At 38.2% G+C, this 22532-nt stretch overlaps 1 protein-coding gene across 2 annotated transcripts in view; it reads right to left on the bottom strand.

Annotated features, from left to right (window-relative positions):
- Positions 1–21962, bottom strand: part of LOC116168644 (cadherin-related tumor suppressor-like) — a 119577-nt gene extending 97615 nt beyond the window's left edge. For both annotated transcript variants that reach the window (XM_031484578.1, XM_031484577.1), the window contains exons 1-2: positions 21802–21962; positions 16101–21685 (exon numbers count right to left, since the gene is read on the bottom strand). In XM_031484578.1, the coding sequence (XP_031340438.1) occupies positions 16101–21320 (5220 nt within the window). In that variant the 5' untranslated portion in view covers positions 21321–21685; positions 21802–21962. The remainder of the gene's footprint in view (positions 1–16100; positions 21686–21801) is intronic.
- Positions 21963–22532: the final 570 nt, after the last annotated feature.

The following is a 22532-nucleotide window of genomic DNA, read 5'->3' as shown; positions in this document are numbered from 1 at the left end:
TGTCGCAGGCGACTTGGGAATATGGATGAGTTTTCGTAACTGCAAAGTGATCTGACGCTTGCCGTGAAAGTCGACACATCGCAGGTGAATATGACCTGACCATAGCATGCCTAGGCACCTGCCGCACCCCACCCTCCGACTTGTAGGGGTGTATGAGTTCCTAGGTCGACCTGCTAGTTGTCTGTCTGTCCGATGCACAAAGGCTCCGGAACTACACCACTTACAGACTTGGTTGAATTGGTGCCATTCGATCAGAAATTAAAAATTATTTCATGTTTTTATTTTCCTTAAGGCACGAAATGTCCATCAGAGCTATTTAAATTTGAAAGGGCACTCTTCGCCTCTTACTCACCCCAGAAATTCCTTTATTACAAGTTTATTTCTCGGTTTATTTATAATGATTGTTGCATAATCTGCTGTTTTCAAAATAAGCATACGGGGTGAGGTAAAACAGTTATCGGACCTAACCTCATTCTTTAAATGGATTCAATTCAAAAAGATTTTTTACCCTTCTTTAGTATCATCCCTACTGTGCTATAGTTTTGAAAAAAAAATTTAATATGCTGTCTATTTGGATTAAAATATACATGGTGCTCCATTTAAAAACTGAGGTTATGTGCGATTACTTTTTTTCTTAGCCCCGTATACTTATTTTGAAAACGGTAGACTACGCAACAATCGTTTGGAATAAACACATTTCCGATAACTTAATAAACAGGTGTGCAACTTTTACCCATAACGCAATAGGAAAAGACTTGCGGCCAGTTTAGTTTTCAACATCGAGTTTATCTCAATTGTATACCTACATTACGTATAGCTTAAGCGTTTCCCCATACTAACAACAAAATTTGACCACCCTGTACGGAAATTGTCAAATTTTAATAGTTGATGACATAATTCCGAATACCTAGCACCTTTTTTTATATTTGATTATTGATGAGTATGCGTCATTTAGTAATATTAAGTCATTTTTGGGAGCGAGTAAAGTGGGTTCCGTAACGGGATAAAGCCCGCTCTTTCTTGCCTACCTCTCTGGCTACAGCCCTGGTTTTTTGAGATAATTCCCTCAAATTTGAAATATACCTAAGTTACGCTGAAGGGCTTACATCATTGATCAGGTCAATGGTAGTGAGATTCTACAGGGCGTTGTTTTTTCAGATTTATACCCTGAACTGTTTTTCGGTGCGCCACTGGGTAGATTGCAAAATAAGAGTTTGATTTTCTGGTTTGTTTGGAAACTTTTTGATTTCATTTAATTTTTGCGGATTTGCGATCGTTATCGAGAAAAAAATAAACATATCAATTATTGGTAGTTAGCCCTGATTTTATTTAGATCGGTTTATTTTGAGTCCTTCCATTCCCTTCTGATGGTTCACACTTTTCCATTCTCTAGTTTGTATTCTTCACATTCTTCAAACGTTTGAGATTATTTACATTTTTGCTATTTTTTGGTTTCGTCTGTTCTTTGAATGTTCTTCTGTTATTAGCATTCTTCAATCTGATCTGATGTGGGTCTTTGTATGTTTCAGATTAATTCCATTCATTACTCATTGTTCAGTTTTTCAGATTCTTAATATTTTTGAAACTCTTCGACTGCCGATTTTTCCAATTTGTTGAACTCTTTCGTTCCTTCAGATTCTTTAACTCTTCAAATGCTTTTGATCCATCAGATTCTACTATACTATTTGAATTCTTTTATTTTCTTGAACTGTTCAAATTCCTCCTGTGGGTTTCTTTAATTTTTTTATTTTGATATTCTTCAATTTTTGGTTCAATGTTTCCCATTAGGTACATAATTTTGTCCATTTTTCTGTTCTTCACATTTCGCAGTTTCATCGAATTATTGCGGTATTCCTAAACACCATACATCTTCAGATGCCTAAGGTAATTTGAGCCATTCAGTTTTTGGAAATCATTAAATTTTTGAAATTTCGTAAACTCAAATGATTCTTTATATTTTTTCCGTTACTTTGAATTCCTCGCATTCTTCACATCTATATCGCCTTCCAGATTCGTAATATCCTTAGAATCACTTGATCACTCTTCCTATTATTCTCTCTCTGATTCTCTTGAAACATTCCTCGAATTCTTCCGATTGTTCATATTCAAATAAGTAGAAGGGTAACACTGAAATGAGGGTACTTTGTCCTTGAGATCTGCGCATGGGCCATGTCATTCGATTGAGTTCTGTTAGTCGAGTGAAAGTACAGGTCTGTTTATCAGAAACAGGTCGTCGGTTAAACGTATTTCTACTGAACAGACCTGTTTCCGTCGATAAACAGAGCCGAGTCAAATAACCTTGAGCTTGACGTAAGTGCAGATCTCAAGGTCAACGTGCGCTAGAACCGACCTCACTTACCTACTCAAATGCTTCAGTGATTTCTTGGATTTTTCAGTTTCTTTGTATTCTTCAATTTGTTCCAATTCTCCTCCTTGGATTCTTCATATTCTTCGAATTCTTTTTCGTTTTCTTCCAATTTTTCCCTTCCATTGAATTTCGATGCGTTTAATTCTTCAGACTCTTACGATTTATTAGATTCTCCGGACCCCTCTAATACTCCTTCTGTTACTTATTATCACTTTTTTAAATGTTCCATTCTTCTAGATACATAATACCTATTCCTCAGTTTTAGGTTCAGTTTTTCAATTTCTTAGGTTCTTCGGACTCTTTCGCTTCTTCTGATGTCTCACGTTTCTCCATTCTTTAGTTTTACCATTTATCTACATTGTAGATCTTGCAGTTTCATTAAAAACCTCCAATTTTAATCATTCTTCGGATTCTTCCGCCTTATCGAATTCTTGCCTATTCTCAATGGATTCGCCAGGTTCTCCGATTCGTAAGTTTTTCCGTTTTTGTCGTTTCTTCAGATTCTTTAGTTATATCACAACCTTCAGATTCGTCAGTTTCATCGTCAGTTCTTCGGCTTCTAGAGTTTGCTTAAATGTTTCAGTTTTTCATAATCATTCCACTCATTCCTTTATTTTTCAGGTCCATAAGCTTCTCTCTTAAGGAAGTTAGGGGGTCTATTTGTCGCGATACCCGCTTGAAATTTTCACAGGAAAATAAATATTAGCAAAACGGGTGCGCTGAATCCGAAAACAGCCGCATATATTCGTCCGTGAACCCTTTCGTAGAGGTCTTTATGGTCAAAAAAGTCAAACAAAAACCCGAAATGGCTCCTTTCCAAATTTGGTCATTGATTGATTGTCCCTGTTTGAGATATCGACTTGCAAATTTTTTTATTGGATTCATGTCAGATTTTTGACCCTTTTTCGGGTTTTAAGGGTCCAAAATTGCACCGCAACTCAAAACCGACTTCATTTTTTTGCTCATTTTATTGTATAGGTATATAAAATTTTCCGGAAATTTCAATTTTACAAGGTAACGAGACGAAAATGAAGTCGGTTTTGTGTTGCATGGCCGTCTATGGGCTCCTAAAGACCCATAAATGGCCGCGAGCCCCCTTATAAACGGTCCAGTTCCTTTATTTGTTGAAATATCGACTTGTCGTTTTTTTCGACAGTAGGTAAGGATGATGACAACGTGTAGTGTAAATCAGTGTATAAGTTACCTGGGACTTACGATTCCTGAGAAAAATAACCTCAACTTTGGGACTCTTTGGGATATTTAGATTCTTCCATCTCTTTAGATATTTCAGGTCAGGTCCAGGATTTTTCCGTTTCTTGAAAAATATTACCCAGCGAATTTTATTCCAGTCTAAAATACGCTGTGAAGTTGATCAGAATGCTTTTAGTACAGTGTGCCTTACGAAGGAAGTAGAGCTATACGCCTCTAGTTCTGTACCACTTTTTGACAACTTTCTTCCACAAAATTACAGATACCTACATTTATTGCGAACTACTTTTACCATCGTATAGCGTGTTCATCAAACAATGGTCCATAAACAGAACCCTGCGCTATCCCGTTCCTTAATGTGGAAATTTTGGCATTCCGTTGTTTACTTTGGTATTCATGTTTTGACCATTTTCATCATTTTACCCAAAATGTTTGTGCAGCGTAATAAACCATTTACTCGTAGTATGTGACAACGATCGTCCTTGTCCGCGAACTGTTCATGAATACCTTCGAAATATTCACTATTTCAATGATGTAGTACAACATAACTGATTTTTTAGTTTGTCTGTCGATGGTCGGATTATTGCCATAGGCCAATCCCGGCCAATCCTCTAATTACTTCGTTTTTTTCATTCAATTCAAAACTAGCAGAAGACGAAGTCGAGATCTCGAAGTTCGATTAATTACACAATATAGCGACCAAAGGTGAATCATGGAAAGAAAACGAATTTATTCTTTACTACCAATTAACATCTTTATGTCACTGAATCTCGTTTATGCCTTTTTCGTTTTATAAAATCGTTATATATACAAATGGCACAAACAGGTTTCGTTTCTTCCTTGTTAAGGCTCTTAAATAATAAATAAAGCGCTCGAATTAATTTTGTTAAATTGAAAGATATCGAAGGAATTCAAAAAATATTGATTTGCGAACGATCGTTATTCCTATTCTTAATTTGCGCAATTTATGTTTACCGAAATAGTCGAGAGACAAAGATCTATCAAATTTCTCATGGTCTGGTCAAGTCCCTCGCGTGTTTTATGATGCACTCGGTTAAGTTATTTTATGAGCTTGTAATTTGCATTTCTTAAATTAATGGTCTACGAATAGTTTTACGGTTTGTGGCAAAATTTCATAACAAAAGCCGAAACAGCTCTCGAACCGCAAGATCTACTCAAACAATCAGCAGGTCGCAGACACGTATCATCCAAAACGAATCATCTATGTGTGACCAGATATTTTAATGGGATGATTTGTATCAATCGTGTGCCTTTATGGGGTTGAGGTGACGGGTGACTTGGTGCAAAATAAATATCGTGAGTAACAATTTCACCAAAACAAAAGATGCAAGATACCAATCATGAAGATGCCATACACTACCAAATTAGTAGTAAAAAGGAAATAATCTCTGAGACTACCACCACGCTTCCTATCTTGTTGGGCCAGAAAGTCAAAAAATTGAAAGATGCAATTGATCAAGACGCCCAGAAAAATATGTGTTCAAAAAGATATAAAAAAGTTTTGAGAATTCAAAAATCTTTTTGAATTTTTTTTAATTACTTGAATCTTTTTTCATGATTTACCCCTAGCGTATTGTATATTTGAAAAGAGAACTTAATACATCTTTTTAGATTAAAATATACGGGGCGCTCCATTTAAAAAATCAGGTTAGGTCGGATAACTTTTTCTAGATGACCCCTTACGGATTTTGAAAAAAGCAGATTATTCAACCATCATTATAAAGACACTTTTCCGTACATCTCTTTTAACTAAGAAAACATAGGGCCATTCTGAAATCGTCAATTCTTTTATTTTCCTCCGTATCTCTTGAGCGAGCGAATATTTTCCAATTTTGATTTTATTATTTGAATTGAAAAAAAAGCACATGAGACCTGTGTTACTTAGCACTAACAATTACGGAGCGTACCCTACAGAAATGTCGAAAATGACTTAAATCAATCACAAAACACATTATTACACTCTTAAAATTTCCAAATTGAACCCATTTCCACTCTCTTTTGACACGAAAAATGCAATTACAGTAGAAGGGTTAAGAGACAAGCTCCTGTTTATTCTTCTAATTACAAAATTGGAAAAGGGGCACAAAACCTTTGGTTTATTAACAAAAAAATAACTTTCGGTAATAATTATAAAAGCGCCAAATGGGACCACTGTTAAACAAAACTGAAAAATGTTACAGAAAAAGTCTAAGTGGGTTTTAATTCAGTTAAAAATATCAAGTGGTCAAGAATATGCATTGAAAAATTTGTGTTTATTCATTGCAAACAAATTCCCCTTTATATCATGAGTAGAGGAGGGAAGTTTTTGAAAATAAAAATCTACTTTTGTTGACATGAATTTAATCGGAATTAAATATGCTGAATTGAGAATTACATTGTATTAAACTGCATATATCTAATACTTTTCTAGAACTGCATATTTAAGTGCATTTTTTGCATACTTTGATATTTGCATAGAAATTCGACCCGAGATTCGACCTCTAGCTATAACAGTTATTAAAATTCAACCATTGGATTGCGCTAGAAAAGCCCCAAATGAATACAGGGTGGCTCATTTTCTACACTTTTATAGGATGGCTTCGTAATTGTTAGTACCACAAAAAAGTAATATAACGTCACGTGTTCTTTTTGGGTCAAACTTAAAATGGTAAAATCAAAATTTGAAAATATTCGCTCGCTTACAGATACCGGGGAAAATCAAAAAATTGTCAATTTCAAAATAACCGTATATTTTCTGTGTTAAAAGAGATTCACAAAAATGTTTATTATAACAGTTTCTTTATAATGATTATTCAACATTCCGTTTTCAAAATAATCATACGGAGCCAGGTAAAACACTTATCGGACCTAACCTTATTTTTTAAATGGAACACTCTGTATATTTTAATCTAAAAAGATTCTCTTTTAAAAAATACAACACGGAAAGGATGGTATTAAAAAAAGATTCAAGTGATTCAAAAAAATTCAAAAAAGATTCAAGATTAAAAAAAATTAATCTCTTTAAATCAATAATAAAAAAATTTTTTTAAGGAAATATGCCCATTTTTTATACTAAAATATACAAGGTGTTCCATTTGAAAAATAAGGTTAGATCCGATAACTTTTTTTGCCTGACCCCGTATACTTATTTTGAAAACGAGAACAATCATTTAGTCAAAAATTTTTTCTTCATCTATTTTAACTAAGAAAATATAGGGTCCTTCATGAACTTTTTCAATAGCAACGTGAGTGGTATTTCAAGTGGTATTTAAAAAATCCCATAAGTGAAGAACGAGGTGAAGAAACGAGGAAAAAAATGTTGAATAACGTTTAAAAACAATGGGGGTTTTTAAGGACCATGAAGAGGAATTTCTTGGCCGTTAATAGCACTTAAAAGGCTTTTGGGAGTCTTTTCTGAGGCTTATTTGGACAGAAATGTTTTCCCTTCGAGAGCCTTCTCTGGATTTTGCGACCTTCTGATGTCCTCTAAGAATTTTTAGGTATCCTTATGAACCTGTAATGGCGTTTTCGAGGGCGTTTTACTATTTCATAGTTTTAGTATTCAAATCCTGAACACCCATTAAGGCCGTTTAATAGTTATCACTTTATCAGTTACGTTACCCGACGCTTCGCGCGGTATTGTTACATGTGGATTGAGACATATGCTCGGTTTCGGCGGCTGCGTCGCCTCACCTCACACGAGTACGCAATTGAACCTGCTCGTCTTAAGGTTAAGTTCCTAACTCGTCCGCCATTATCTCTCGACTGAACTGGCCTCTTCATAAATTCATTCTTTTTTTCTTGAATTCTTCAAGTTCCAACATCGACGCCGAAGTGATAGTAGTGATTTACATATTTGAGTACAAATGATCTAATTAAGGACTGTTATAAATTCAGTAATAATTAATTGTCCATAAATAAATCATGTACATTAACGTAACCACAAATTTGACCCATCAGTCATTTGCAATCGGTGCCATCTGGTTTAATTAACTAAAAATCTGTAAGAGTTTTCCAGAAACCCTAACAGCTAAGGCTACAAGGATGCATAATCTCCTAAAGGCGTTTAGAGTCTTCAAAAACATTTGAGAGCCTTTGAAAGTGTTCCAGGATTTTCTCCAAGACCCAAAAGGAGCCTTTAATTGACTTATAGTCCTTTAAAGAGTTTAACATTGTGTTTAAAAGATGCACCTTTAAGAGCATTAAAGAGCGTTTGTGAATATTTAAAAGGTTTATACATATGTAAAGGCCATTAAAATCGCAAATATTCACAACAGCTTCCAAAAACCTCAAACAATTTCCAAGAGCTTGTAGATGTTTTTAGAGCCCTTAAGATGATCTCTTTAATATCATTTGCGAGTCTGCAAAGCTTTCTGCCTTCTCATACAGGGTTTCCCAGTCGTAAACTGCTTTTTCAATAGCACCGGAGGTCATACTGCAAGCAAACAATGCTTATCCTAAGAGAAAAATTAGCTAACACTAAAATTATGGCAAATGATAAATGGAGATGAATATATTTTAGAATAAGTACCTGAACAGAATAACAATTCTATCTTGTAATGCGAATTAAAAATGATAGAGATGCTAAGTAAAAACAACAAGCAACCAAGCCCACAAGAAACTATTGAATTGAATACGTTTCTGCAGTAAAGTTGTCATCATCAGCAAACTAAAAAAAGTACCCTGATGATGACACGTTTTTGATTTTTGGTGTTCGTACTTTGTGTTCGTTTGAAGATAAGTCCACGCCTCTTACAAGAAATAGTAATACACATACATTGTTACCAGGACTGGCGAGAAGCCATTCGTTATAATTTAAATTGCACCAAGCGCCTGCAGGCAACCCAGACATGAGTAGACATTTGAAAATTTGAAAACCGAAAAACGGGAAAAAATCCCTACTCGAAACGCACGATCGTTAAAAATCTTGACAAGAAAATTACTAAAATATGCAATATCCCCGTATTGACACATTGCGTAAAAGAATTTTGATTGCCTCCCAAAGGCACTCGTCAATAACTCGTCCAATCAAGTGGAAGAGAAAACATTCGGACATCTTGGTCTCTGTGTACGCCAAGCAACCGGTCTTCCTCCCGTCTACCACAACTGTCGAAGTGGCAATTTAGACAAAACTGGGAATAATCTCGTGAAAACGTAATTTAGACATTATGATTCGAGCGAGTTTCTTTTGTGTTGTCATTACGGATTACCTTAAGGTGTACGCGTATAAAAATTACACATTTAATACCACGCCAACCCAGCAGCTGTCGCCATTACCGAAGAAACATTTTTTAAGGTTTCTCACTTTTTTCAATTGTGCGATCAAGCACATTAGCATATGTTCCTTCAACACTTTAATAATAGACATTTTTTTACGGTAATTAAGATTTTGATTAATTACTTTGGGCGGTATAATTATATTATTGTTCATCGCGTCACCGACGGACGAGTGCGTCACTACTTAATAGTACTAAAAAGACGGTCAATAAACTTAATAATATGCGAACAACTTTGAAAGAATTTCCGAGATTTCCATAAATTATTTCGAATGCAGATTTCGTTTTCTTCGCTGTGTTCTGCATACTTTTTTTAAGTTCTCGGCCGCGGTTACCTTGAAGTAATGTACGCATTCTTCTATTCTTTATATTTGATGTATGTATTATACGTATTTCGTGTTAACTTTCAGAAAGTTGAACGCTTCGCAATTACGCCGGTTAAATGCAGTTCTCGAGATTAAATGTATAATTGCTAGAGCAGTTTGTGTAATTGCCATGTTGCACTATAAAACGAGCAAGACAATTTTAGCACGCTTTCGCTGATAGGTACTTTTGGGTTTTGCAGGCTAAGGTAGGTGTCCACTGGGTCGTTTACCTCCCGAAAAAAAAATTAGATGACCGAAATCTAATCGCGACCCATTAGGTGCTCGTTGAGCTCCAATTTGCGTATCTGAACGCTTAATTATGATTCTCTTCTGAGCGTCCCAAGGCACGTACTACCTACATGAGGTGTAATACCTAATTTTGTGAATTTTCATACGACGAATTCACGTTTCAATCCGTCTCTAACGGGACATCGCTTTCAAATTACAGCAAGCAATTCTACCATAACGATTATCAAACATCATAAACACATTACAGTAAGAATATTATTTCGAATCTGTTTTTTGCAATTTGTGAACGGTTACGGTTGTAAGATTGATGATGCGCCTACCTAAAGCTAACAATTAAATCAGAGAAAAAATTTGAATTTCGTGTTACTCAAAAAAGTTTAATCTGAAGAATTACCTCGATGGCTCTAAAGTTCTCATTGAAAGATTTAATGACTGATCGGGCAAATATGGAGAGAATTATTTTATAGTAAAATACCTACTAAAATACAACCCGAATTTTTCGATCCCAATCCCACAGTGTGAGTCTCTAACTTGGAATATTCAGTAAATTAAAGAAAAAGATTTGAAATTTGGCGCACACCTTTAACTTGATACACCTAGTCTTAAAAATATTGATAAAAAAGTTGCCATTTAAAAAAACAATCGATGACTTCATATCTCAAATTTGGGACACGTTGTATAAAATTGTATTACATCAAAAAGATCGCAATTTAAAACACTAATCGACCTGTCTGAGCATATTTCCGAAAAAAAATTTCTTAGAATAACTGAATTTATTATATACACTGTGTCCCAAGATAAGGATGTTCGAAAGGATGTCTATCATGGGGATCTCCGAAACCACAGAAGATACGACGATGATCAAGAGTTATTATCATGCTTTAAAGAAACCAGGAAAATTCGGATTACTTCCGGAGATATGCCAGAAAAACAAAAATTTAACGATTTCGTTTGTATTTTTTTCTGAAGTTATTTGAAAAGATACACAGAATAAAAGACACTTTCTCATTTCCACTTTTTGAGCTCTAAAAGATACCGTTGAGAGATTTTCAATACAACATTTCATTTTGGAGAAATCATCAGCAACTTTATTTTTTTATATGGCCCGTAAAAAAGTACACCCTGTATTGAGTAGGATTTTTTATTACGATATACGGCACTATATAATTCTTTATTATTTAGATCAGAAAAGAAACCTTGTTATTAAATTTGTAACATTTTGGTATAGTAGGCATTGATAAAATGTCAAACTAGGTAATTAAACTAATACAATTAAAATTGAGTAAATTATAAAACAATTTACCAAAAAAATTCATTTTTACAAAAAAATGCCAAGGTGCACTAAGAATCTTCACACAAATGCCTTTGCAAATGACCGTTATTCTCCATACATAACTAACACCTTCTAACTGTCGAATCTAAAACACTTTTTAACATATCAGGCGTAATGTTTTCGAATTCTTTAAGAATTAGTCTTCTCAGTTTCAAAAACATGCTGATAAACATAATTTTTGCAAACCCCAAAAAAATCGAGGGATGTTATGTCCTGTGAAAGAAGTCCCTATCTAGTTTCCCAGAAATTTGTCTGATGGGTTCACACGATTTAGGCGTTGTGTGTAGGCCCACCATCCTGTTGGAACCAACAGTTCCTAATTTTTGCAAGTGGTAAGTTGTTCAAGGTTTCTTACAAATCGTGCTCCAGTAAGTTGCGGTAATGCTAAAGAAACTAATAATAAATGTAATCCAAGAATTCCAACACACATATTAAGTTGGTTTTCTAGTCATTTAGTCTGCTCAAGGATTTTCTCTTGACCAATGAGTAATTCGTCTGTTAAAAACTCCGTTATTTGTTACCGTTTCCTGATTTCCGGATTTTCATTATAGCTAACAATACGGTATTTTCTTTGTCTTCATTGCAGCGCTTATGTCTAGAAAAAACTGGTGCAATATACTGCTTAAGACTTTCAGTTAACCGTCCAAAAATTGTTGTACGGCGTTGTCATCTCTCTGGGTACATATGGAAATACATACCGCCCAGCTTCAACGGCATTACTCTCTGCATTACTACGACACAAGATAATATTTTAGCAAGTTCTTGGGTAAAAAACCAAGTTCCATTCTGTAACAAAAAAAAACAAAACAGCCGGCGAATGTGGCGCAGTTCAATGGAAGCTGGACTGCGGACGATGGGCCCCTGGTACGAATCCGGGTTTGGGCATGGATACATGTAAATGTATAGTGGGTTGGTTGGTAGAGCAGCCTTGGATGAAACCCCGCCCACTCAAAAAAGGCAAAAATAAAAAAATAAAAGCAACAAAAACAAAAACTACGTGTTTTTTTATTATTGAAAAACTTGTCAACGCCTGCTAGAACAAAATGTGAAACAAAATGTTAAAAATGTAGTAACAAGCCTTTTTTTCTGGCCTAAATAATAAGAATCATACAGTGCTGTATATCAATCTATTCGTAATAAAAAATGTTACTCAATACAGGTTGTACTTTATTTACGGGTCATATAAAAAACTACAGTTGATGAAGATTTCTCTGAAACGAAACATTGTATTGAAATTTTCTCAACGGTATCTGGTAGAGCTCAATGAGAAAGTGTCTTTTATTTTTTGTATCTTTTAAAATAATACCAGAAAAAAATAAATCGGCAAATTTCGGTTTTTATGGAATATCTTCGTAAGTAATCAGTATTTTCTGGTTTTCTTTAAATCATAATAACTGTTTAATTGCGTAACTCTTCCCTAATTTGGCCATCGTCGTATCTTCCATGGTTTCCGAGATAATAATAGACATCCTTATCTTAAACACGATGTATACAGGGTGGTTCAGACTACCCGCTCACCCGTTTTATAAAACTCAAGGACTACAACATTTTTTAACAAATAATCTTAGTAGTGTTGTTGTTCTCTATCGAATACCCCGAAAATTGGATCCCGCAACTTTGTCATTGTTGAAACAGAACAGTTGAAATATATTCGGTAAATCAAAGACAAAGATTTGAAATTTGGCATGCACATGTAACTTGATAGAGTTTTAAGTATAGTCATAAAAAAAGTAGAGTTGCCATTTAAAAAACAGTCGATGGCGTCATATTTGGGACACGCTGTATAAAATTGTATCATCAAAAAAGATCGCAGTTTAACCACGTGTCCGAACATATAAAAAAACTTCTTTGAATTATTGATATCATTCCAAAAGACGATGTAATTATAATAAAGCATGCAGGACTAGTAATTTTTATAGTTAAAATAAGTGGTAATAATAATGCAATTTCAATGTCAAAAATTAAGAAAATTATAGCAACTGTATTATTCGAGGTATTATTTTTCTGTAGGTATTGCAGTTGAGGGACATATTTCTCTCAATTGCGCCAAAAATTTACAAACATTATGGCGGATAATCAAGACAACGATCTACTAGACGACCCAGGTACTCTACGAGGTACTACTGTATTACTTGTATCTGATACGATCTGATATTTTTAAGAAATGATTTACCAATTCACTTATGAAAAACTCTCCTTTTATTCAAGATTTTTTGATTTTCTTATGCTGTACGCTCAAGTAGCTGCTAGCCCATAGCTGTGTTCATTGAGATCTTTTTATAATTTAATTTGAGGTTTACTTTTGCTAGATATATTATTTTTATATATTTTTATTTATTTTCTGTTAATGAATGGAATCACAAGGTTAAATGGAAGAGCAAAAATGGTATGTTTCATTCCAATACTGAACCTCGCCCTTTCTATACAGTTTCTATGTAATTAACCTAGGTACTTATTAAAGACATTTATTATTCTTATTATAGTTATATATGGATTTACCTACCCAATATTGTTTTCATCACACAAAAGTACGTTGTCGGGTTTGTTAGCGCGATAACTCATAATTTAATGGGACAAAAATTGGTACATCAATTAGATTTGCTCAATAAAAAACAAAGCGATGCATTAGAAGTAAATACAATAAAAGGAAAGCATTGGGCCTCAACAGATGCTACCATGCGGAAAAGTTTTGAAGAAACTCATTTTTTAAATTAAATTTTACTCAAAACAATGACTGAGAGGACAAATAAGGATAGAAGTGTATTGGATTCGATTATTTCATAATAAAATACAGCCCGAATTTTTCGATCCCAAACCAACAGTCGACATACCTACAATGCGAATTTCTGACTTAGAATATATTCAGTAGTAAATCAAAGAAAAAATACAACATTTGGCACACAGGTGTAACTTGGAATGCTCTAAGAATCGTTAGAAAAAGTGTCATTTAAAAAAAATAGTACAATGTCGTCATATTATGTGAAATTTGGGACACGCTGTATAAAATTGTATTACAACAAAAAGAGCGCAATTTAAAATACTAATTGGCGTGCCTGGGCATATTTCAAAAAAAGAAATTTCTTTGAATTACCGAATTTACAGAGTGGGTCAGCACTCGGCGGCTTAAAAAAGTTTAACAAATAGCCCAGGGATCTTACTAACATTTTTAGTTTCAAATGGGAACCCCTTGGCGAATCCATATCGGCCGTATACATTTTAACGTTCAATCAGCAATCGGAACCGAAATTCCGAATTGTAATTCGAAATTTTAAAATTTTGAGTAATCTGCAACGGTTTTACAGTTGTCTCACCCCCAAAAAAAGGGGTTTTATCAAAACACTTTTTTCTTATGCTCTAAAAAAGCTCTTAATTCCGAGAAGAACGGCTTTTGCAACGATGGTCCTACAATGCCATTTTTTGTGTGGCGTTTTTCAAAACTTCATACATAATTGTCCGAAAGGGCCCATTTTTGGTTTACAATGTGCCTACCTGCTATAAAAAAAAGTAACATTAGGCGTCATGTGTTGTTTTTTAGGTCAAACTTAAAATGTTAAAATGAAAATTGAATTCTCAACCAAGAGATATGGGGGAAAATCAAAAAATTGTAATTTCCAGAATCCTTAGTTAAAATTGATACAGAAGAAAATGTTCCTTTAAATTGATGAATATTCTGCCGTTGTCAAACACACCAAGGATAAGATTTTGTCATTTGAAAGTAGGCATAGAAACAAAATAATCCACGATCCCTATGTCTATTTCTTAATAAATCTCACTGTATATGTTATGTATTATATTTAAAAAAATTTTTGAATTTTATATAAATCTTTTTTTGAATCAATGTTCAATTTTTTTGGTGCTATTTTTTGAAAAAAGAATTTAATATGCTATCTTTTTAGATTAGAATTTACGTAGTTCCATTAAAAAAATTGAGATTAGGCCAGAAAACTTTTTTACCTGAAACCGTATACTTATTTTGAAACGGTAAATCATTTAACAATCATTATAAAGAAACTGTTGTAATAAACATCTCATTTTCAGTAAGAAAATGTAGGGTCCGATTCTGAAATTGACAATTTTTTTGATTTTCCCCTGTATCTCTTAAGCAAATTTTGAGTTCCACTTTACTGGTAGCTTATAGCGAGAATTTGGGGCGTTTTGCTAATTTTTATGATATTGCCAACATGTTTGGAGTTTTTGTGTTTTTCTTTGCTTATTTGGGGAAGGATGCCCCCCAAATTAAAGGGCAGACAAAAATGTGCTCGATCGTTAAGGTTCTGCCGGGGAAAACTTTCTGTTAATTTCAGTCTCGGATTAGAATTCACGTACTCTATTTGAAATTGAATGAATTCCGTTGGGAAAACGACAAAACCATATTGTCTTTATAGTTAGGAGCAAGATATTAAATACTTTCCTTCTTTCTCGTGATTAAGGACGAGATATTATGTATAGAGTTTTACCTAGGAATATTGGTGATATTTTTTTAAATTTAAAAAAAACAAATGATAGAATTTATTAAATATAGAATCTGGCATTGGATTAAGTTTTTAGCTTTTTTCCGATATTTCCCGATTTTTGAATAATAGCACCAAGCTGTGGTTTTTCAAATAAAAATATCTGTTTCATCTGAAAAAGGATAATTTGATGTAAAACTCGAGTGTAACTTATTTCTCGTGTTTTTCCGCTGTGAAATATTTTGCAAAAAGTAATTTGGCGATTTTTTAAATGGTCACGTTAACCATATTTCTACACATACCAAAGTTTATCCTTTTAGGGCATTGAAATTTGGAGCTATCGTCATTCGCACATTTCTTTTTGTTTTATTTTGGAAATATTTTATAGGGGTCGACCGATGGGGCGAAATCGCCCTACTTTACCAATATCGGGAAAAAAAATTTTTACAAATAAACAAAATGTCTAAAATGTTCCGCCGCCAACGTCTCAAAATTTGTGTTTCTATTTTTTCCTCAGGAACCATGACAGATGATGGAACTTGCGGTTTGTCCTGGGTTTTAGGATATGCCCGTTTCATTTCTTGTGATATTCAAAATGTCTACCGTAAGATGATGCACCCTTAAACAAGAGTGCGAAAAATATTCTGATCTCGACCAAATTTGGTATCTGGAGGATTTTCATCATGGAAACTACGAACCCAAAAATAAGTATTCGCAAACAAATTCCAACTAATGTTCTTGCGCGGGTCTCAAAAATGGTCAGAATTTCATGAAATTTGGTGGGCACAGTTAAATTGGAACTCCCCAAAAATACTAAGCTTTTAGTTTAACAATTTATGATCATCTTACCTTAGTTTTCGATGTTTTTGGGTGTCCTCCTAACACAATAGCGTGAACTTCAATTTCGTACATATCAATCCCGACTTCCCTGTCAAGTTCGGCAGCCGTCGAAAGGACGCCCAACTTTGTATCGATATCGAACAATCTGTCCACTTGAACTCCAGCACCGGTCACGTTAGTCACATAGTACTCGACGTCATCGGAACCGTACTTAGCCGAAACCGTTAAAATACTCGTACCCGGCGGTTCGTTTTCGTAAACACTTCCCGAGAAAGACGCACTGTCAAAGTTCGGACCTTTGAGAAATTCGCTTGTCGCGATGATCGTTATGTAGGCGTCCGCCGATTTGCGTTCGCTCTGAACGGCCTCGTCCGTCGCCTTTATGGCAAGTTGGTATCGAGGTTCGATGTTCGTTATGGGCTTTTTGAGCGTGAGTGCTCCCGTGCTGCGATGTATCTTGAAGAGTTCGCCGTTTCCGCTCACCAAATCATAGGTCACCAATCCATTGGTGCTCGAGTCGAGATCCCTGGCGAAGACGTTCATTACAAAAGTACCCGCTCTTCCGAAGCTCGCCTGGCTTTGATGAGGTGGAAGTACAGCCGAGTTCATCGACACGAACACGGGGGCGTTATCGTTAATATCTTCAACAATCACTGTCACTAATTTGTCCGCGGATAATCGACTGTTAACACTCTGAGCTTGATCGGTTGCGACAACGGTCAACTTGAACGTATCGATTGTTTCCCGATCGATCGGAAGTAACGTATGAATAACGCCGGTCGATGGATTTATACCAAAGTACCTTTTGACATCTTCCGGCTCTTGATGCGAAATCGAATACGTTACCTTTCCGTTCATACCCGAATCCGGATCCTCGGCGGTTACGGTAACAATGGGCGTCCGAACTGGAATGCCTTCTCTAATTTGCCTCACGATCGCCGTATTGGGAAAAGCGGGTGGATTGTCATTAGCATCCTCGACGCTAATCGAAAATAAAATAACCGTCGATAATCGCGGGTTACCATTATCCGAAGCCGTAATATTAAGTTGATACATCGTTAGCTCCTCGTAATCCAACGGTTTATGCAGAAACAGCGTACCTGTTAAAGGCTCGACGTGAAACGTATCTCGACGATTTCCTGCGCTGATCGAAAACACAACTTCGCTGTTCACCCCTAAATCGGCATCGGATGCTTTAAAGTGTATCAATTCCGTATTGATGGCCGTTGTTTCTATAACGGATATTTTCGATTCGGTCTGCGTGAATTCCGGCGCGTTATCATTTTCGTCCAGAACGTCGATGGAGACCGTCGTCGAGGAGCTTAGTCGCTTATCTAGGCCGGCGTCGTGCGCGATTACAGTTAGGCTGTACTTTGAGGTGGTTTCGCGGTCGAGGGACCGCGCTAGGAGAATCTGTCCGGTCGCTTCGTCTATGTCGAAACGGCCGTCCTCATTTCCGCTGGCGATCGAGTAAAATACGTCACCGTTCAAACCCTCGTCGGCGTCGGATGTGTACAGTCGAACAACTTGCGTTCCGATGCTGGCACCTTCGGAAATTTGCACCTTGTAAGGGGCGCGTAGAAATTTTGGGGGGTTGTCGTTGACGTCGGTTACGAAAACTTGAACCTTAACCTTGTCGCGCAAACGAGGGGTGCCGTTATCCATGACGGTGGCTTCGAGTATCATGAAGTTTTGGCCCGTAGTCTGTACGAGTTCCTCGCGGTCGAAGACGTGTAGGGCCTTGATGAAACCGTTCTTGGGGTCGACCGCGAAATCGCTTTGCAAGTTGGATAGGGAGAAGATTAATTCGGCGTTACGACCGATATCGCGGTCAGTCGCCGTTAGTTTTCCCACGAATGAGTCTGGGGGTTCGTTTTCGCGTATGCTGAACGTGAAGGTGGTGTTCGTAAATTCGGGTCTGTTGTCATTTTCGTCGATTACGTGGATTACGACGGGAACCATGGAGGATCTGGATGGTGTGCCGAAATCCCGAACCGTTAATACTAGGGAGTAGTAGTCTTTTACCTCTCGATCCAAGCTGCTTTGAACGTACAGGTAGCCATCGGGGAAAACGCCAAACTTTTCCTCGGCGTTGCCCTCGGTGATTGCGTAGGAGACCCTTCCATTTGCTCCGAGGTCTGCGTCGCTTGCGGCGAGCGCAAAAAATCGCTTGTTTACCGGCGTGGATTCGACGAGGGAGGTTTCGTACGAGGTGTGATCGAAAATTGGGGTGTGATCGTTTACGTCTTCCACGGTAACTAGCACGGTGTGCTTGGATGACAGCTGAGGCTCGCCTCCGTCAGTAGCTGTCACCTCGACGTTCAGCACGGTGCCCGGTTCGGCTCTAATGGGGCGATTCAGATAAATCACACCTGTAGCTTCTGATATTCTAAACTGCGCGTCGGGATTGTACGTCAAACTGTAGCTAATTCGGCTATTAATTCCCGCGTCGATATCCCTGGCGCGAGTTATGTACACCTCTTGTCCAGTTGCCGCGTTTTCCGGTAGCTTCACCTCGTCCTTGTCCCGAAGGAACGTCGGCCGATTGTCGTTCAAATCCAAAACGGCGATGTTTACCACGGTTTTACCGTAGGAGAGCCCGACGCGTGCCACCACCGTTAAACTATGCGACACGCTTTGTTCGCGATCAATTTTGTTCACGGTCGTAATTTTGCCACTAAATTCCTCAATCGCGAAATTATGCTTCGCATCCCCGTAAACAATCGAATAACTCACGTGCTCACTACTCCTAACACGCACTTTTCCCACTTCTCTTCCCAATGAAGACGTCCTCTCATTGTGATCTTCCACAATTTGAAATTCGTAAGCTCCGTAATTGTCGAATTCCAGTTCCTCCATGTAAGCGTCTTTTATCACCTCCACCACCGCGTCTTCGATCGCTCGCTTATCGCTGTGATCTTTCGCGGATATTTTCAAGCGATAAATCGGCTTCGGCGAATTTCGGAGGCTGCCTCGCAAAGTAATCACCCCCGTCCATTCGTCGATGGAAAACAGCCCTTCGCTCCCGCTTTCAATTTTGTAAGTAATCATCGCGTTTTCGCCCTCGTCTGGATCGGTCGCGAACAACTTCAGTATCGACGTTCCGATTTTGGTGTCTTCGGATATTGGAACGAAGTACTTCAGGGGGTAGAACTCGGGGTTGTTGTCGTTCACGTCGAGTATGTTAAGGGAGACGGTAGCCGTCGACGATTGCGATGGTATTCCGTGATCTTTGGCCACGACTTGTATTTCATATTTCGAAATCCTTTCCCGATCGAGTTTTGATTTGGTCGTAAGTTGCCCGGTGAGCGAATCTAACGTAAAGGTATCCGGATATAATTGCTGCACCGTGGAATGTAAAAAGTAGGTAACGCTACCGTTTGTACCTTGATCGTGATCGGCTGCGGTCAGCATCGCCACAAACGTGTGAGGTGGCGTACTTTCGGATAGGCTTACGTTAATGCTCGATTGCGAAAACTTGGGAGCCTCGTCGTTTTCGTCCAGGATTGTTACCTTCAGCTGGGTGTAGGCCCACTTCGGGTTAGGTCCGCCGTCGCGTGCTGAGATGTTGAGCTCGACGGTCCCTTGGATTTCCCGGTCGAGGGAGGCGCGCGTTGTTATCAATCCGGAATTGGAATTGATGGTGAACCAGTCGTGGTCGTTGCCCGAAACGAAGGCGTAGTAAATTTGTGCGTTTACGCCGGAATCTTCATCTGTTGCTGTGATACCTGCCACATATGTGCCCGACGGCGCCAGCTCACTCAAGATTGCAGAATATTCGCTCTTCTCAAATACAGGTTCATGGTCATTCACATCGTTTACGTGAATTATTAGAAAAGCGGTTGCTGTGCGAGGGGGTGAGCCCTTGTCCGTGGCGACCACCGTTAAATTGTACTTGCTAATCTCTTCCCGGTCGAGCACCCCGTTTACGCGCACCATGTCGAAGCTCGGGGTGTAATCTAATCTGAAGTGATTTAGCTCGTTTCCGGATATTATCCGCACGGTGGTTTCGCCGTTTAGCCCTTCGTCGACGTCGACAACCGAAACGACCGCCACCACCGAGCCGTTAATCGCGTTTTCGTCGACCGTTGTAAATTCCGCGTTTGAAGGAAAGTATTGGAAATGAATGACCGGGTCGTGATCGTTTGCGTCTACTAAATTAACGGTTACGTAAGTTCTGCCATCCTGCCTCGGCGACCCGTGATCTCGTGCGAACACTGTGAAAACGCAACTTTTCGGACAACCACCACCGGGTTTCGCGGTCTGCGGGCAGTTCTGTTGCGGACATTCTAACGGTTCCGTTGTTAAAATGACGCCCGTTTCTGGATCAACAGTAAACTGCCGTTCCGTGTCAGCGAGGTAGTACGTAATCTTCGCATTATCTCCCAGGTCGTTGTCGGTGGCCATCACTTGCAGTACCGGCGTACCAGGAGGTACGCTCTCATTCAGCGACACAATGTAATCGCTGTGATCAAAAATAGGCGGATTATCATTTACATCCAATATCGTTACGTTTACTTGCAAGTACCCGTGCTTTGGTGGATTACCGCCGTCTCGCGCTGAAATATTCAGCACGTAAAATCCGAAAGTCTCCCGATCTAATTTCCCGGTCGTCTCCAAGTGCAAGTAGGACGTTTCGCCCGTCGGATTCCCAGTGACGACCAACTTAAACTTGCTATCTTTATTGCCCGCGTTTATTTGGTAATCTTTGGAGACCCCGTTGATTCCCGAATCCCGATCCGTAGCCGCGTCGAGCAGCAGACGCGTACCGGCGGCCGCACTTTCGGAAAACGACACCCCGATCGACGCCTCGGGAAACTCGGGCGCATTATCGTTAACATCTAGCACAATAATCCGAACTTCAATGGGATAAGTGGGCTGACTTGATAACACGACCAAATCGTACCGATCATTTACAAGCGCCTCGCGATCTAAAACGGCATTAGTTTTAATTTCGCCCGAAACGGGATCTAACACAAATTCCTTTGGCGGTTCATTGAAACGATAGGTAAATCCCGGTTTGGTGGGTATTCGTCCTACAATTGTACCTTTGGATTGTCCTTCCGAAATTTGCAAGGTAATTCGGGTGTCGACCGCTCTGGATTGCATTTGCGTCGAATAATCGAATTTTTGCTCCGGCCGTTTTCTTCCCGGTCCCGGTCCCGGACCTTGCGCTCCCACGAGCAAAAGCGTTCCCGTAGCCACTAACCAGCACTTTAAACCCCACATAATTTAATTAAAAACAATTCACTATGGTCACGATGACATTTTTACCGCACGCACGCAAAGGTTCATCACTTAATCACCGATTGATATCACCACGCTCGGACATTGAGTTCCGCAATCACAACGACATTTCGGCTTCGTTTGTTAACAGTGCGACCGACACGTGTGTCTGTGTTAGATGCTGCAGTGCTCTAACATTCCATAGTCCCTTGCCCCGTCGAGAAAAGCCGTTCAGCCTCTGGAGAAGTGCGCGTTCTCCTTCACTCTCCTAGTAGGTAGGCTCGCCAGTTCTCGCTCGAGCTGGTATGCAATATGGCCGGTCGCAGACGAGATCAACAGGGATCCGCTCTCAGGCTTTCTGTCCAAAGCTAAAATCAAAACGAAACTTAATATACATACTGCCGCTGACCCGGGACCAATTAAAATTCTACGGATGACATTTGATTTCACACTGCAGTAATCCGCATTTGTCTTAGCTAGGTACCTCTTTAAAGGTCCACTCTTCTTTTAAGCGCGACTCGCCTCCACGACAACACAACGAAACACCTTCATTCAACATTCACAACAAATAAGCACATGTCGATTCACATGTGCAAATACTTCCGGATTCTACAAGAATATTTTCAAGCGAAGGATACTGATCCGCGCGCGAGACTCGACTGCCACTTACTTTGCTTTTACCTGGGGAGGAGTTGGACATCGTAGCCAATGATAACCAACCCATGTTGCCAGCTAACTCACCTGTATTTCAGATATTCGAACTAAACATAAACAATATTTATGACTATGTCAGATGGGCCAGGTTTAGCTCGTAAATCTACTGCGGGTTTTTTTTTGTATTCCTAAGATCGGAATCTAATGCTCTATCTCGGGTATAGAATAAATAAATTCGTGTTCCGATGGTATTTTTTGACTGTTTTACGTAAGTCAACTTACACTTCATAGAGTATCGCTTTACCGTTTATATTTGAAAGAATTTAAAAAAAATTTCAGGAAATTAAAACTTGTTTTTTTCCCCGAGAGATTATAACACCAGATCTTTGTATTCAGGTAAACTTTAAAGTTTTAAAAGAGTAACTGGTTTAGGGATTATGTTGGCGAGTTGAATGCCGCGTCAGGACACAAACCCTCAAATATTTGCTTGTAATTCTAATTAATTTTTTATTGTTTGACCTATTCTTCCTGGGCGCATATTACCTACACTTTCGTTTCTAG

Source organism: Photinus pyralis, unplaced genomic scaffold (genome assembly GCF_008802855.1).
Source record: "Photinus pyralis isolate 1611_PpyrPB1 unplaced genomic scaffold, Ppyr1.3 Ppyr1.4_LG4, whole genome shotgun sequence".
In the NCBI taxonomy this organism is placed as follows: Eukaryota; Metazoa; Arthropoda; class Insecta; order Coleoptera; family Lampyridae; genus Photinus; species Photinus pyralis.
Note: the sequence above shows the minus strand (reverse complement) of the source record. Positions and strands in the feature narration are given on the sequence as shown.